Source organism: Medicago sativa, chromosome 7, assembly GCF_051527215.1.
Source record: "Medicago sativa cultivar Bolivia chromosome 7, Bolivia_mono, whole genome shotgun sequence".
Lineage (NCBI taxonomy): Eukaryota > Viridiplantae > Streptophyta > Magnoliopsida > Fabales > Fabaceae > Medicago > Medicago sativa.
This window is the reverse complement of record NC_140755.1, coordinates 83,241,981-83,258,405: the sequence shown is the minus strand read 5'-3', so window position 1 is coordinate 83,258,405 and position 16,425 is coordinate 83,241,981. Positions and strand designations below refer to the sequence as shown.

The window sequence follows — 16,425 nt, the reverse complement described above, 5'->3', positions numbered from 1 at the left end:
CTTCTTTTTCTTATTGGTATTAAAGGTCAATAAGAACATAACATCTTGTAGAAGAGTTCTAGTAATTATTTTGCAAAACAATTTCATCTTTTTTTGTCTCGTTTTCAATCACTTATTATTAAAGGATATTTTTGTTAATTTTATTTAATTTTAAAAAAGAAAAAGATACGCATTAGAGGAAAAATTTGTTAAAGGAATAAACACTTGCACAACGTCATAAGTCGTATAACAAATTAACTACAAATATGCAAATTCAACCAAAAAAATAAAAGACTAAATAAAATAAAACAAAATACTTGGCCAACTTAATCACCATGAATTAAGAGCAACCAACAAGACCATTTCAGCCTAGTGTCCTTGGTCCACTCAATTTGTTTTCTTCTTTTTTGCCTACATTTTCGACAGTTTGTTACATCTAATAACTAAATAGTATCCAATTCTGTACTATAAATTTTGTTTTGTAGTGTTATTAGTTCTTCATCTTTTCTCTAATTGTTTCAAGAAGATTAAGAGAGAGAGAGAATGTTGATGTTTAGATTGAAGCTAGAGAAGCTAGGTGATAAACAAGTTTGAATCATAAATGACAAAAAATCTCAATACAACCATTGGTGTATGTTGTTCTTATTGGGAAATAATATTGGTGTTCTTGGTTGATACTTATTTCTATTCTCTTTCACGCTGGAAAAGCTTACTTTATCCGCCACCACGTTGCAAAAAGGTTTGTTCATTCGTTTGTTCACCATCTTGGTCTTGCTAACTAGTGCTCTCAAAACAATGATTAAAAAAAACTATAAATAAAAAATTTGTTTTGGAAATATATACGTTTTAACTTTTATTAAATAATAATTATACTACTTTTTATAAAAAGTTACGGTACTTGTTATAGTGCTTGACAAAAATAACCCTTGGGAATATGATGGCACTGTTTAGATGTATTTGACAAAATTACTAGTAAATAAATTTAGAAATTTTTACATGAACTCTTACATCATTCTTACACACAACCAATTAAAATCAAACATCTCATTAAAATAATAAAAATAATTAATATCATAATTTTTTCTCATTATTTTTAATATTTCTCTCTCATTTTTCCACTTTCTTTAACCAACAAAAACCACCCACCACCATTTATTGTTTCCATTTCCTTAATTAAAATCACGTTTTTTTTAAAGTTAATAACATGTGTCATATTTTTATTGGTTTGGTGTAAGAATAATCTCCACCACCATTTATTGTTTCCATTTCCTTAATTAAAATCACGTTTTTTTTAAAGTTAATAACATGTGTCATATTTTTATTGGTTTGGTGTAAGAATAATCTTTTAGGTAAGAGTTCATGCAAGAATATCTCAAATAAATCTACTCCTCCTTTTTACTAAAAAAACAAGATTGTGTCTTTAATAAACACCGTTTTGATAAATAGGTATTATTGTAATTTACTTTATATAATTTTTTTTTTGTGTGAAAACCTTTTTTTTATATTAAAATCAACGTTCCCTAAAAAAAATATTAAAATCAACGTTGTTTTTCTAACGTAACTGTCATCAACTTGTTTTCTCTAACATTGTTCTTTTGGTGGAAACAATTTTTTGCTTTAAGGTACCTTTGATTTTTTATTTTTTTAAGAAACTTCACAAGAATATTTTTAGAGGAACTTCACAAAGAATTTTGAAATTATAAAAACATGTACAGTATATCTTTTTGAATAATTTCAGAGATCAGAATAACGTTTAAAGAAAAAAATCAAATATATATAAAAAATATTTGATAAAGAATGATTGAAAATATATATACACACACACACTTTCGATACACCGGGAATGTTGACGCCACTAAATTGCTCTTTGTACGATAAGATTAACATATGAGAAAATAAATAGATTTTGGGTGAAATGGGAAGGAGAAAATCTACGTAAAAGCTTGATAAAATTGCACTTTTAGTCCCTAATAATTTGGTCCTTTATCTTTTTTTTTTTTAATTTCAATTTTGTAATTTTGGTCCATTTACATATGAATTTTCAAATTTCACATTTATGGTTTTATTTTCTTATAGTCTTTCATATTCAATTATATGGTTTTCATCTATGTTTGCATAAGAAATGTTAGATTTTAAGCTTGAAAATTCATATAAAGGGACAAAATTGAAACGAAAAAAAGATAAAGACCAAACTCTTAAAATTAAGTTAAGGGACTAAAAATGTAACTTTGTCTAAAAGAATTAACCTTGTTACTATTTGTTTTAACTTGAGAGGAGTCTAGCTAAATCAAAATTTTGTCGAGGAACTGACATGAAACTTGGAAGTGATAAGAAGGTATACATTCAGTTGTCATTGCAGTATTGCAACTACCTTCTTTTGTCTTGTTACATGTGTATAGTGGCAAAACAACATATGGTAGTTCCAATATTGCGATGTTCACTGAATTGAATCCTTCCTAATTCACTTCCAAGTTTCATGTTTGTCCCTCAACCAATCAATGACTCCAACAACATAAGCAAATGTTTGACAAAAAATATGAAAAAAAAAAAACCATCTTCATATTGGTTGTCAAATGTTTTCTTATGTGTTTGAAGTTGTTGGTCGAGGAACTGACATGAAACTTGGAAGTGATAAGAAGGTATGCATTCAGTTGTCATTGCAGTATTGCAACTACCTTATTTTGTCTTGTTACATGTGTATAGTGGCAAAACAACATATGGTAGTTCCAATATTGCGATGTACACTGAATTAAATCCTTCCTAATACACTTCCAAGTTTCATGTTTGTCCCTCAACCAACCAATGACTCAAACAACATAAGCAAATGTTTGACAAAAAATATGAAGAAAAAACCCATCTTCATATTGGTTGTCAAATGTTTTCTTATGTGTTTGGAGTTGTTGGTCGAGGAACTGACATGAAACTTGGAAGTGATAAGAAGGTATACATTCAGTTGTCATTGCAGTATTGCAACTACCTTCTTTTGTCTTGTTACATGTGTAGTGGCAAAACAACATATGGTAGTTCCAATATTGCGATGTACACTGAATTGAATCCTTCCTAGTTCACTTCCAAGTAGGGTTGGGAATAGGCCAGGCCGGCCTACAGGGGCCTACGGCCTGGCCTGTTTTGGCCTGGCCTGGCCTGGCCTGTTTAGTAGATAGGCCTAGGCTTAGGCTTTTTAAAAAGCCTGTTTAGTTAAATAGGCCAGGCTTAGGCTTCCAGAAAAGCCTGTTAAGCCTAATAGGCTGGCCTATTAATACTATTTATTAAAAAATGTTTTTTTATATTAAAATAATTGCATATATTAAAAATATAAATATCTTTTTCTCTATCTAGTAGTCCCATAATAGGCTTTGTTGTTATAGACTTTTAAGTAGGCTTTAATCTAGTTAAAATTTACTTGTAGTTAAATAGGCTTTTAAGTAGGCTTTAAGGCTTGTTTAGCTTATTTAGTAGGCTAAATGAACTATTTGATGGCCTTAATATAAAGTAGGCCTGTAAGTAGGCTTTCAGGCCAGTCCAGGCTTTTAAATAGGCCAGGCCAGGCCAAGAAAAACGGCCTATGATAGGCCATAGGCCAGGCTTAGGCCTGTAAATTTTTTCGTAGGCCAGGCTCAGGCCTATCAAAGCCTGGCCTGGCCTGGCCTATTCCCATCCCTACTTCCAAGTTTCATGTTCATCCCTCAACCAACCAATGACTCGAACAACATAAGCAAATGTTTGACAAAAAATATGAAGAAAAAACCTATCTTCATATTGGTTGTCAAATGTTTTCTTATGTGTTTGGAGTTGTTGGTCGAGGAATTGACATGAAACTTGGAAGTGATAAGAAGGTATACATTCAGTTGTCATTGCAGTATTGCAACTACCTTCTTTTGTCTTGTTACATGTGTATAGTGGCAAAACAACATATGGTAGTTCCAATATTGCGATGTACGCTGAATTGAATCCTTTCTAATTCACTTCAAAGTTTCATGTTTGTTCCTCAACCAACCAATGACTCCAACAACATAAGCAAATGTTTGACAAAAAATATGAAGAAAAAACCAAGCTTTGATCAGCTGATGAAAAAGTTTTCACATATCACGCTCAAAAGGGAAACGAAATACAGCAACACAATATATAAAACAGATCACATTACCAGTGGGAGGTATCTTTGGAAAAATTTGAGGTCCACAAATGATCATGTCCAGCTACGGAACTCTAAGAGTTCATTGTTTGCAGAAACTTGTAATTCGTGTATTTCCAACACCAATGGATGTGACAGAAATATCCTAAATATCAGAGTTTGTTTTCCTTCTTTTTTTTCCCATGTATTTCTTGGTAGGTTAATAAAAACAGAACATCTTCAAGGATTCTAGTAATAATTTTGCATAACAATTTCAGTTTTTTATGTCTCATTTTCATGATCCATCTCCTATGCAGCTACTGCACACAACATATCTACAGGATGCATACATAACTGAAATTTTTATATTCCACACCCCATTAACCATTTCGCACTTTATCTATCACCAACAAATGGATAGAATTTATTTATTTACATTTATTTACTGGAATGTATTATAATGTACAAACACATCCACAATAGAAAAGAATATTGACATCATACAAATTCAGAAGTAAGAAATGCTGGCAGAGGCATGGCCTTTATATTTGGTCAGATTGCAGCTTAATGGACATGTAGATAAGAGTTAACAGAGCACCTTGGGGAATTGGTGCATAGCTTGAAAGGGATGAGCCAACCCACATGGCTACCATAAATAGTGCAACCACACTACTACTGGTTTTCCCACAAACCCAACTTGCAAATGACAAGATCAATGCTAGCATTATGCCACCCCTCCCACCCAAAATCCATGCTATTACATAACCAACTTTATAGCCAGCATCTAATTTCCTATCAAACAATGCTGTCAGACCGCTAAATGTAAGGGAGAGCCGGGATCCTAACGTTTGGAATAATAATAGTGACAAGAATGTTGATCTAAGAACTTCAATAAATGAACCCATTTTTTCAACTAAATTTCCTTCATCCTCCTTCTCATCTGTTTCACTGTTGTAGTAATCCTCGTTGGCATTGTAATGTTCCCAGTATCTTTCACGACGCATTTTCTTCCTCATGTAAGCCCACCTATATCTTCTTACCTCATCTTCAAATTCGGTGTTGTAACTCCATTTTTCTTGGTATGGCTTGTGACTGAATTGAAGTTCCCGATCATACTGAACTCTTGTTGTTTCATTGGATAGTACCTGTTTGAGGATATAAAAATACATATCATGAATGTACTTACAAAAATACATATGCTCTAAAGGACAATGTAAAAGACAAACTTTTAATGCAGTAGAAATTTTGGAATTTCATGAGATGATTCAGTAGTAGTTCTTGATAACAATAAATTCTTGGTAGAAAAAGGAAGTTTGTATTTCATGACAGTTTTATTTTAAATTTGAAATCCGATGCCAGATGGCAAAACAAAAGCACTTATTATTCAAATGTCAACGATAGGTAAATTATCAACGAACCAGCAAAACTGCAAAATAACAGTAAGGTTACCACAAAAGAATCTAAAACTTTTTTCATACCCTAGAAAGATGAAATTAAATCCATGTTACGAGACAATTATTTGAATGTATTTCCATAAAGCAAGAAAAGTTGAATAACGGTTGCTCACTTCATAAGCATGGCGGATACTCTTGAACGATTCAGCAGCATCTAAATCCTTGCTAACATCAGGATGATACTGCACTCACAGTAAAATAATAGTCGTGAGCTTTTTGTTTAGGGATAAATTAGAGACTTACTAATTTTTAAAGCAAACGACCAAATTCATAGATACCCTAGTCTTGAAATATATATTATAGGGGGAAAAATACGATTCAAAAACTAAACATGAAAATTCAAAGAGAAAAAGGGACATGCATCATCAATATAACTAGTTTTACACTGGCATCCAATAAGATCCATCATTTGGCGCTTATCTTTAAATTGTGGTTACAAAGCGTACGTGTCAATATCATCATATGATTGGATGTAAGTGAAAACTATTTTACACTTACGATGCATATTCATTAAACTCAAATTAAAAATGTGTATGTTGCAAGAATAATGTTGGGTATGATGCAACACAAATGATAATAACACAATAATGGTGAGCAAAAAAAAATTCAATTATAAACAACTGAACTAAACCAAAAAGAAGCCAAATTACATAAATTAAATTCTAAAGTGGATCAGTCTAGGGCTTCAACCAAACTGGTCTGCAAATGAAGAGGAAGAACAAACATCCATCTAAATCTTAAAATCAATGGTTCTTCCGTATTTCTGCCTAAGCTTATTCATTTAGCAATGAGTGGCTAGTTCTCTCAATGGCAAAGGATAGAAGCAGACATTAACAACAACGAGTAGCTTCTTGGCATTTGGAAAGAAGAATAATCCATCAACAAGAATCCCATCAATAGCATAGCATCAATGAAAAATTTGTTCATGCTTCAAATTCTCTAATATTCAAGCAAGAAACTTCACCATCAGGCAGAGTCACATAGAATGTAGCTTAGGTTCATCAATTTCATTATCTATCTTCAAAGCTCCATCAGCAAATCAGACATTGTTTGGTTGGCCAGTGGGCAACACTGTGAAAACCATTAATGAATAATGACGCAACCATTTTGTTCATTGTTTGCATTGAAAATTGATGATGAGTTCAGCAGCCAAATGATATAGTATAGGTTTAAATGAAAATCGGTTAACCAAACCCCAACATCAGTTTTGCCATAACGATTCAAGTAGCTAAACCATTTTAAGTTGTGCAATTCGAAAATCGATTACAAAGTCCGGTTTTTATTTTGAATCAAACCACGCATAGCCTTCAATGTAATAAAGAGTTTAAACCTAAAATCAGAAGTCAGAAGCACAAGAAAATCTAGGTCGCATCCAGTTATTTAGGCAAAAAGAGGAACAACAACGTTCCTCATAGGATGAAATGCTACTTCTTTCCAACATTAGCAAAAATCATTCTCCAACAACAACATCAATAACTGTTTTAGGTAAACTCAAGTATTCTAGCCAGCACCTAGACACTGATTCCTAGAGGTACTGAGATTCATGTACGGGGTTAAAATCTCTCAACAAATGATCTTCTATGCGCACTGATCTCAGATCGAATCTCCGACCACATGCTTAAGTGATCTAGTTATCTACCAACCGTGTCCCACCATCTTAGTAACAACTAACACCAGCCGTAATAGTACTAATGAGTTCATTGATTTTGTTTAATTCAGATTTCGTTTACGAATTCTTAATAGTACTAATGTATAAAATAAGTTTCCTAAATATTAAAAATTTCAATTTGATTAACCAAATCAAACAAACGCGTTCTTTATTGATTTTATTTAATTCAGATTTCATGAAATAAAATATTCCAAAAATCGAACCAAACTGATTTGTTACACCATTACTAACACGACCTTTTAAAGAATTTGACTTTACAAGTTATTTTTATTTAAATTATATTTTATAGTAATATTTTAAACATGTCAAAAATTATGTAGGTTTGCATACTTAAATTGCAAAGGACACACGGTTAGCAAATTTATGATGTGGGTTTGTATGCTTATGTGGAAGGAGTGGTTTGCATTGGTGGAGACAACCATTTTGTTCGTGATTTGCATTGAAAGACACCTAACAGATCCTGCCATTTGTATGGATACTACTACTACTACTACTACTACTACTACTATGTTGCATTCGGTGGTGTCATAAGAAGAAAATGGATGATGAGCTAAGTAGCAGCGGAATGATAAATTATAGGTTTTAATGAAAACAAGTTAAGTTAAACAAACAATAGCTATAACAATTCAAGCAATTAAACCATTTCATGTTGTGCAGCTTGAAAACAGATTACAAAACCTAGTTTTATAACAAGATGGCTTTTTATTTTGAATTGAACCATGCAAAGCCATAAATGTAACAAGTTTAAACTTAAAATCAGAAGTCAGAAGAAACCCAAAAAACCTAGGTCCCATCCAGTTATTTAGGGGAAAGGAGGAACAAAAATGCTAATCTTACAATGAAATGCTAATTACTTCTCTCCAACATAAACAAAAATCATTCTCCAACAACAACAACAACAACAACTTTGTCGGGAGAACTCAAATATCCTCAGCCACTAGAGACTAATTCCTAGAGCTACTAAAATTCATTTAAGAGTCTAACATCTCTTAACAGATGCTCTTCTATACGCACCAATCTGATTGAATCTCTGACTACATGCTTATGTGATCCAGTTATCTACCAACCGTGTCCTACCATGTCGGTAACAAAAAACATAATGACAATGATTTCATTTCAAATTCAGAGTTGAGAAGTTCTCGATAATAGAGGAAAATGTAAAAAATTAAAGGTGGTAATGCACTATGAAACACCAACACAGACACAGACACATATAGGCTGCTGTAATTTGAAAAAATGACATGATTGAATGCAATGACATGTCAGTGTCGAACAATAACACGCCTTCAATCAGAAGAAGTGTCGATGCTAATCATAGCAGAATAACACATTGAAGTTTACTCCATATTACAAATTAGATTCTAAACAAAACGAAGAAAATGTTAAAAACAGTTCCAAAGCAAAATATAACACCTTCGTTCAAAGCTACAAAACTAAAATTACAACTACGCATCAAGAGCGAAAAATCAGGAAGCGAATTAGAATACCTTACGAGCGAGGAGACGATAAGCGCGTTTGATCTCAACAGCATCCGCAGAACGCGCGACGCCGAGTACGGTATAGTGGTCGCCTTTGCCGTTGATAGCAGAAGCTGAAGAAGAAGAGGAAGATGCTGAGATGAGTAGATGTCTACGGCGGCGAGGCGCGGCGGAGAGATAGGAAGAATCAGCAGCGGTAGAATGAGCGGTGATGGAGATGGGTCCCACTAGAAGATGCGATTGCATTGTCATTAAGCTAGCTTTTGCTTCAAAATGATAACGGAGTTACAGTGAGGGTGAGGCTGAGATTAGTTTGATGTTTGATATTTTGTGAGGGAGATTCATGACTCATGTCACTATTAAAAAACATTTTTTTGTAAAAGAAATATAAAATTTTCTCTCTCTTTTTTAATTCAATATCTGATCGACTGATTTTACCGTCCAATTCCACAATTCACATGTGAAGGCCACATTTAAAGCCAACAAAAAAAAAATAGTGTTGTATGGATTAGGGTGTGTTTGGTAAAAAGAAGCTATAAGCCAGCTGATAGCTGATAAGCTAGCTGATAGCTAAAAAATTAACTTATGGTTGATAGCTGATAGCTTATAGCTGAAAAGTTAGCTTATTAAAATAAAAAGTGTTTGGTAAAATTAGCTGTTGAAATAGCTGATAAATATAAAATGACGTAAAAGGGCATGTTTGTGTTTTTTTTATTTTTATATATATCATATATACAATTTTTATTACTTAATGTATTTCTTTTTAAATGTTTAAATTTATTTTAAAATATTTTCATCTCCTAGATGATAAATATATTTATTAATTCAATTGTCAATTTTTATTTAACAAAACTTTCTTTTCATGAATTTTACTCAACTAAACTTGCATCACTATTTATTGTAAATTTTATATAAAATTATTTACCATTGAATTAAGAGCAAGTAAAATGGAACGTGAACAAGAAAAATTGAAAAGCCATATCATGATGCTAATATGATGCTAAACGTGGGTAGTTTTTTTAATTAAAATTAAATTAAACTAAATTAATAAAAGGTTAAAATTGGAAGAAAATATAAAAAGTTATAAGCTATAAGCTCAAAAGCTACTTGAATTAGCTTCTCAAAAAAAGCTATAAGCTGATGAGAAAAGCTTTTTACCAAACTGGTCTCATTCTACAAAAACAAGCTTATAAGCTAGTCCAACAAGCTATAAGCTAGCTTTTTTGTGTTACCAAACACAGCCTTAGTCTATAAAAATTAACACTGCGAGGATTCAACTATGATGAGTGTGAGAGTTCCACATGCAAGATGTGTGTATATGTAAATATACAAATTAATCCAATTTCGTTTTCCTCTGTAATTTCAACCAACATGTTAAAGAGTTTTACATCAAATAAAAGACAGCATGAACTTAACTATTTAAAAAAAAATATATTATGGGATCACACTAATTTTCTTATACTCCTTTTCTTAGACAGACATAACATTATCAATTAGTTTGCTTTATTTTCTTCTTTCAAAAGCAGGCATAATACCCACAAGCACAAGATGTGTATCTATGGTAAAATACAATTAATTCAACTTCGTTTCAATCTATAATTGCAACCAATATGTTAAAGAGTTTCATTGTTTCAAAAAAACAAAATGTTAAAAGAGTTTCACATCAGATAAAAGACAACAAAAATATGTATTTATAAGTGGGGGTAATCCTCACCTTATAAGTCAGTTTTACGGAATTATGTTAGACTCACCCACCATTTATATCTACACACCAAACCAAGTGTTTTTTTATTTTAAAAGACCAAACTCATAATGCGGATAGTTGGTTCTTGATAGTACTCATATAGTAGTAACAAACTAGAAGAAGGTAAAGAAAAACATTGGAAAATGGTGCACTAACATGAGCCATTGCTTTCTCACAATAATAATATGTTACATTATTTGATCTTATGTGAAAAAGTAAGTTGAAGAAGCATCACTAATTGTTGTATTTGAACTACATAGGAGAGGTGTTTTGGGGCGTGCTGATTTGCACTGTGTCGGAGGGTGTGGGTGTGAAGAATCGGTATCTCATTTTTTTTTTCGAGTGCCCTGATTTTTCAGGTGTATGGTATGCTATTTGCTAATGGATCGGGATTTCTACGGCGTTTCAAAAGGAAAGTCTGTCGCATTTGGAACATTTTGAAGGGTTGCTCTCTGGTAGAAGAACAGTCGCAAAGCGAGTCAGTGTGATTTGGTTCGCGTGCATATGGAGTATTTGGAAAGCAATAAATGGAAAGCTTTTTCAAAATAAGGAAGTTTGTGTTGACAAAATGATCGAAGAAGCGAAAGTGGCCTCGTGGAATTGGTTGCATATAAAATCAAAGATCCTTGACTATAACATTACTTCCTGGTGTTTAAATCCTAGAGTGTGTCTCGGTAACATCACAGTCTAATTCAGCTGTATCTGAAATACCCGAAGTTGCGGCAGTTTGGCAATTTTTTGATTTGTAGTCTGAGGAGGGGGTCTGTCTGAGGTGTTGTCTTGTTGTTGCTGGCGGTGGTGTTTCGGCCAGCCTTCTGAAGAGGGGACGTTCTCTTAGTGTCTTGTCCTTGAGCTTTTGTTTGGAAGCAGAGGGAGTCTTGTGAGTCTTGTTGTGCTGTGTGTTTTAAGGAGCAAAATAATGTTAATATTAAATCAGTTCAAGTTGACAGCAAGAAGAGGCTTTGTGGTACTGTTGCATTCTTGGCAATCTATGGGGAAAAGCTTTAGCTTCAAGATTGGAATTGTTGGCAGCAAGATGCTTTGTTTTGAGTTCAAGCTGTGCTTAGACTCACAAATGGTCCTTTCATGTTTTAGAGGAATCAAGTGCTCTTTAGGTGTGTGTTATCGGATCACGTTGTTAGAGAATCCTTGGTCGTATCTCAAAATCCTAGCTCTTTTCGCTCCGGAGTAGTGGATGATGTTCATTGCATTGTCTGCGGTCTTCCGATAGCTCGTTAGTGGCTTGGAGCGAGATCCTAAGGTGTCTCTATCTTTCCGATCTTCGGTGCCTTTAGTTGCTATCTTGGTGCTTGAGTTTTATCTCTTTTGGAGTTTTTTGCATCCTTGTTGTTGTTTGTAGTGTTCAGGGGGGTTTTGTCTTTGCAATCTTTGATATTTTCTTGTATTTTGACATTCTTATAGCATATCTTGTGCTGTAAGATGTTTTTATTTTATATATTAATTGTTAGCTTTGCATCTTAAAAAAAAAATATGTTGTATTTGAATACATTGTTTTCTCTCTCAAATACATAAAATAGAAGAAATAGAAATTAAGTTCCTAAGAATAGCCGTGATGGATAAAATACGCTTCGAGCATATCCGAGAATACATCATTTTTTGTGCAAAAGTTATATCTTTTTAATTCCTTAAACAACGTTACCTCCGGGAAATTTGTTAGCATTTTTTATTAAAGGGTTAAATATTTCGCTTTTAATCTCTACAAAATAAATCATACTTTTTAGTCCTGTAATGCCAAAGAAAAATTTATAGGGACCAAAAATATTGTTGAAAAATCACACTTTCTGGACCAAAAATGCTGACAAATTTTTTTACGGGAACCAAAAATGTTGCTGCCAAATTTTAGAGGGACTAAAAATGCGGATGTAAAATTTTACATAGATTAAAAAATAAGATTTTATTTTATAGAGACTAAAAACAAAATTCTTAATATTTACAAACACCAAAAACATATTTAACCCTTTAAAAAAACATATTTAACTCTTTATTGAATAATCGTGAAAGAAATCAAAATGTATGTCCATATACTTATCACACCAAATGATCACTTTTTATTTTTTGTTTTTAAGTATATTTAATTTACTTTTATATATATATATATATATATATATATATATATATATATATATATATATATAATAGACGAAATTACTCTTGCAGCCCCTTAACTTAATTTTTGGTAACGATTTAATTTTTTTTCACGTTGTATTGGTCCTGCAACTATGTTTGAATATGAATTTCAAGCTTCAAGTATATCCGTCATTTTCATGTGAGTTCTTAGTCTTAAATTTATGTTATGCACCAAAAGCATATATTTGAAAATCCATATGCAAACATGTGAAAAATACCAAATGGCATGAAAAAGGGATAAAAGACCAAATTATTAATTAAGTTAAGAGACGACAAAAATAACTTTGTCTAATATATTTAATAATTTTTAATAATTTATTCAATAGTTATATTTCCCATAAAAAAAGTCAATAGTGATATTTCTTCTTACATATTTAATACTTTTGGATTATATTTATTATTTATTTATTAATTTTTGTTTGACTCGTATTATTTGTGTTATAATTGTTGACTAAATCATTTTTATAGTTTTTACATGAATGATTACTTTTGGGGAAAAAGTAAGTAAAAAATTGAAAGATCTAAAAAATTGTTAAATATTTATAAAAAAAATCATAAGTTTACGACAAGTTTAATATTAAACAAACTTTTTTTTTTTTGGTGAACAATATTAAACAAACTTAATGCAATGTTAGTCCATATATTTTACCAAAAATACGATTTTGGTCTCCCTATTTCAAAATCCTGATTTTTGGTCCTCAAATCCACAATTTTTCAATTTTGATCTAAACCCAAATTCTTTGCCTGAAAATTGGTGATTCTTTTATCCAAAAAGTGAAAAGTGATAATTTTTAGTTTTAAAAGTGAAAATTGGGGTCGGATTTTACCACTTTGGATGCAAAGTTCATTACTTTTAGGGTTAAAAATTTGTGTTGTACTCAAAATTGCCACAATGTTTGAAATTAGAGGATAAAAAAAATCCAGATTTTAGGTGGGTTCTAAAATCTTATTTCGGGTAAAATAGGGGATCAAAAGTGTATTTAAGACCAGAAAAAGAAATAATAAAAGTAATTTTAAAATCCAATTTTCAAAACTTTTTCAACATTTTCTAAATAAAAAAACTTTTTCAACATATTCATAATTAAAATTATAAATCAAATAATTTAAAAATATTTCCAACTGTTAAACAAAGAATATTTTTTTGAAGGGGTAAACATACATATATTGTCATCCCCTAAAAAAACAATATACTAAAATATTCCTAAAAAATATTAAGATATAATATTTTTTTGATAATCATATATTTTTCATTTGTATTTTAGAATTTGATATGATAATTGATAATGGTCATTATATACAGTTTTAGGTCAATTAATTTTTTTTTTTAAAAAGTAATTAATTCGTGTGTGTTTACCATGTTGAAAACTCTTTAAAAAAAAATATCATCTACCAATTTGCCCAATTGAAAAATCTTTTAAAAAATATCAGCTACTAATTTGCTTACCAATTGAAAAATCTTTTAAAAAGTGTCATCTACCAAAATCGTTTTTCATTTGAATAAATTTTTATTTATTTTCTTGTTTTAAAATATTATCATTTAAGATAAATGTATAAAGACCAAATCACTACCCAAAAAAAATGTATAAAGACCAAATGAAAACTCCTACTATTTTTTTTAATTATGAGGGTTGACTCTTTAAAAAAAAAGTAACTAGAATAAATATCATATTCATATTTGATTGACGTGGTTTTATTAACTAACAAATTCAAGAACGTTTATTAGTCAAAAAAAATTTCAAGAACGTTTAGCCATCAAAAGCTACAACTAATAAATTTATTGTTTGACCAAAATTACAATTCATTTACTTTTTGACCAAAAAGTTTTAAACATGTTCTTATGTTTTTTTTGTGATGAATAAGTCATTAAATATTTTCTTCAAAAATTAAATATTTACACAGTTGATTCTACTTTCATATTTAGTCTAACATGTATTATTATCACATCAAATTATAAAATACAAATGAAAATTAACAAGATCAAAATTAGACTATCATGTATCATTCACAATAACAAGATCAAAATTTTAGATAAAGATTAAACCAGGTCATATAATTTTGATTATTGAAACATTATAATGTAATGCTCACTATCATGTTATTTATATATTATTTTGATGAATATAAGATGTAAATGGCTAAGTAAGACTTTTGATAATATACTTAGATGAAAAGTGAAGTTTGTACAAACATTATTTATGTTTTTAAATAACTTATTTAAAAAAAAATATCGTTAAATGAGTTTTTGAATGACTCCCGGTATGATTTTTATTTTATATTTTGAATGAGTTTTTATTTTATTTTATTTTATTAATATGTCGTTGTTCAGTGAACATATTGACAGTCAAATACATTTCCCTTCTTTAAAAAAAATAAAAGGGGTCAAATACACTTCCTCTAAAAGAAGGTCAAATACATTTATTTTCTGTATTATAGAATGGTAAGTGTTTGTTTTGATTTGTAAACAGCTATACAAAAGAAATCCCAATTGTAACATTATATATTTTTGACCAAAAATTCAAAAAAAAAATTATTATCTAGAAAAAGCAAAAGACAATTATGTTATGAATTTAAAATTGATTAATTTTAGAATAGGCATATAACTTTTATATTAATTAAATTATTTATTTAGTGCAATAGTAAAACAAAATGATAGAAATTTATTTAAATACTTAATTTTGACAAGAAATTTATTTATTTAAATTATCATCTTTATTTTTATTATATATTAGTACATGTAGAGGGAGGTGTTTGTCATAATTTTTCTCATAACTATGGCGAGATACTCAAATGATACGGAAGAAACGAGTGAAGAATCTACTGGCAGAAGCAGGAATCATCAAATATTTCAAAGGCTAGGAGTAGAAGAGGATGAGTCAAGTGAAGGAGAGGGAAGTGACACTAACAGCTATACATCTGAGCAACTCCCTGAGACTGATGATGATGATACATTTTCCAGCAAAGATATGTTGGAATGTAACTTTTGCTATAAATCTTTAAGATTTGTTGTCTTTGTGGTATTTTTCTTCCTTATATCTTCTGGTTTTTGTTTTATTTTGAGCAACATTCTAGCCATTTATAAATTGTTGGTTTATTACATATCATTGTCAAATCAAATTGAGGCGAATTCTCTAATTTAGATCTTTAAAAGAGGTAAAATATATACAAAACCACGGTCATAAATATGTAATATTCAAAGGGGGTGTTTCCTAGACACCTCATAAACATATACCAATTTTTTCCATAGAAGTCAAAAAAATTATTCATTATTTTTTTTATTTAATTTATTATTTATAATAGTGATGGTGGTGGGAGGTGACCAACCTCCGGAGCACCACCACTAATGCCGGAGCTTCACTACCGCCATTGTGGGGTTATCGATATATGTCAATATTTGTTTAGATTCTTTCATAAGTTTGTTTTGAATATGAAATTCTAATTAATTGGAAGCATTGTTTGTGCATCCACAAATAGTTCATGACACATTTATTGTACAGTGATCTAGAAAAAATATTACATTGATTTGCATAAAAAAAATTAAACATGATTAGAATCTATCAAATGAAGTCATACATGTCACATTGAAGTGGCTAAGATTCAAACAATTCATGTCACATTTACAATATACTACACTTACCTTTGATGCTCTATTTTACACTTGTTATTTGTCATGGTTTTCTTTATCCGCACCATTTTATATCCACAATTGAGTGATTCCTTATTTATTTTTTTTATTTTATCAAGTTCTTTGCTCAACATTTGAACCCTTCAAACAAAATTATGAGCAAACCCTAATACTATATTTTTTTTGACATCATTTCTTCACTTCAGTGTATCAATGGGCA

At 30.6% G+C, this 16,425-nt stretch overlaps 1 protein-coding gene across 1 annotated transcript; it reads right to left on the bottom strand.

The window, feature by feature from the left end:
• Positions 1–4,491: 4,491 nt before the first annotated feature.
• LOC146909346 (Chaperone DnaJ-domain superfamily protein) lies at positions 4,492–9,069 on the bottom strand. The gene is made up of 3 exons (XM_085727446.1): positions 8,701–9,069; positions 5,658–5,726; positions 4,492–5,235 (listed from the first exon to the last, which is right to left on the bottom strand). Exons 1-3 carry the CDS (start codon positions 8,941–8,943, stop codon positions 4,633–4,635), a joined length of 915 nt encoding a protein of 304 aa, XP_085583572.1. The 5' UTR covers positions 8,944–9,069; the 3' UTR covers positions 4,492–4,632.
• Between the last annotated feature and the right edge of the window lie 7,356 nt (positions 9,070–16,425).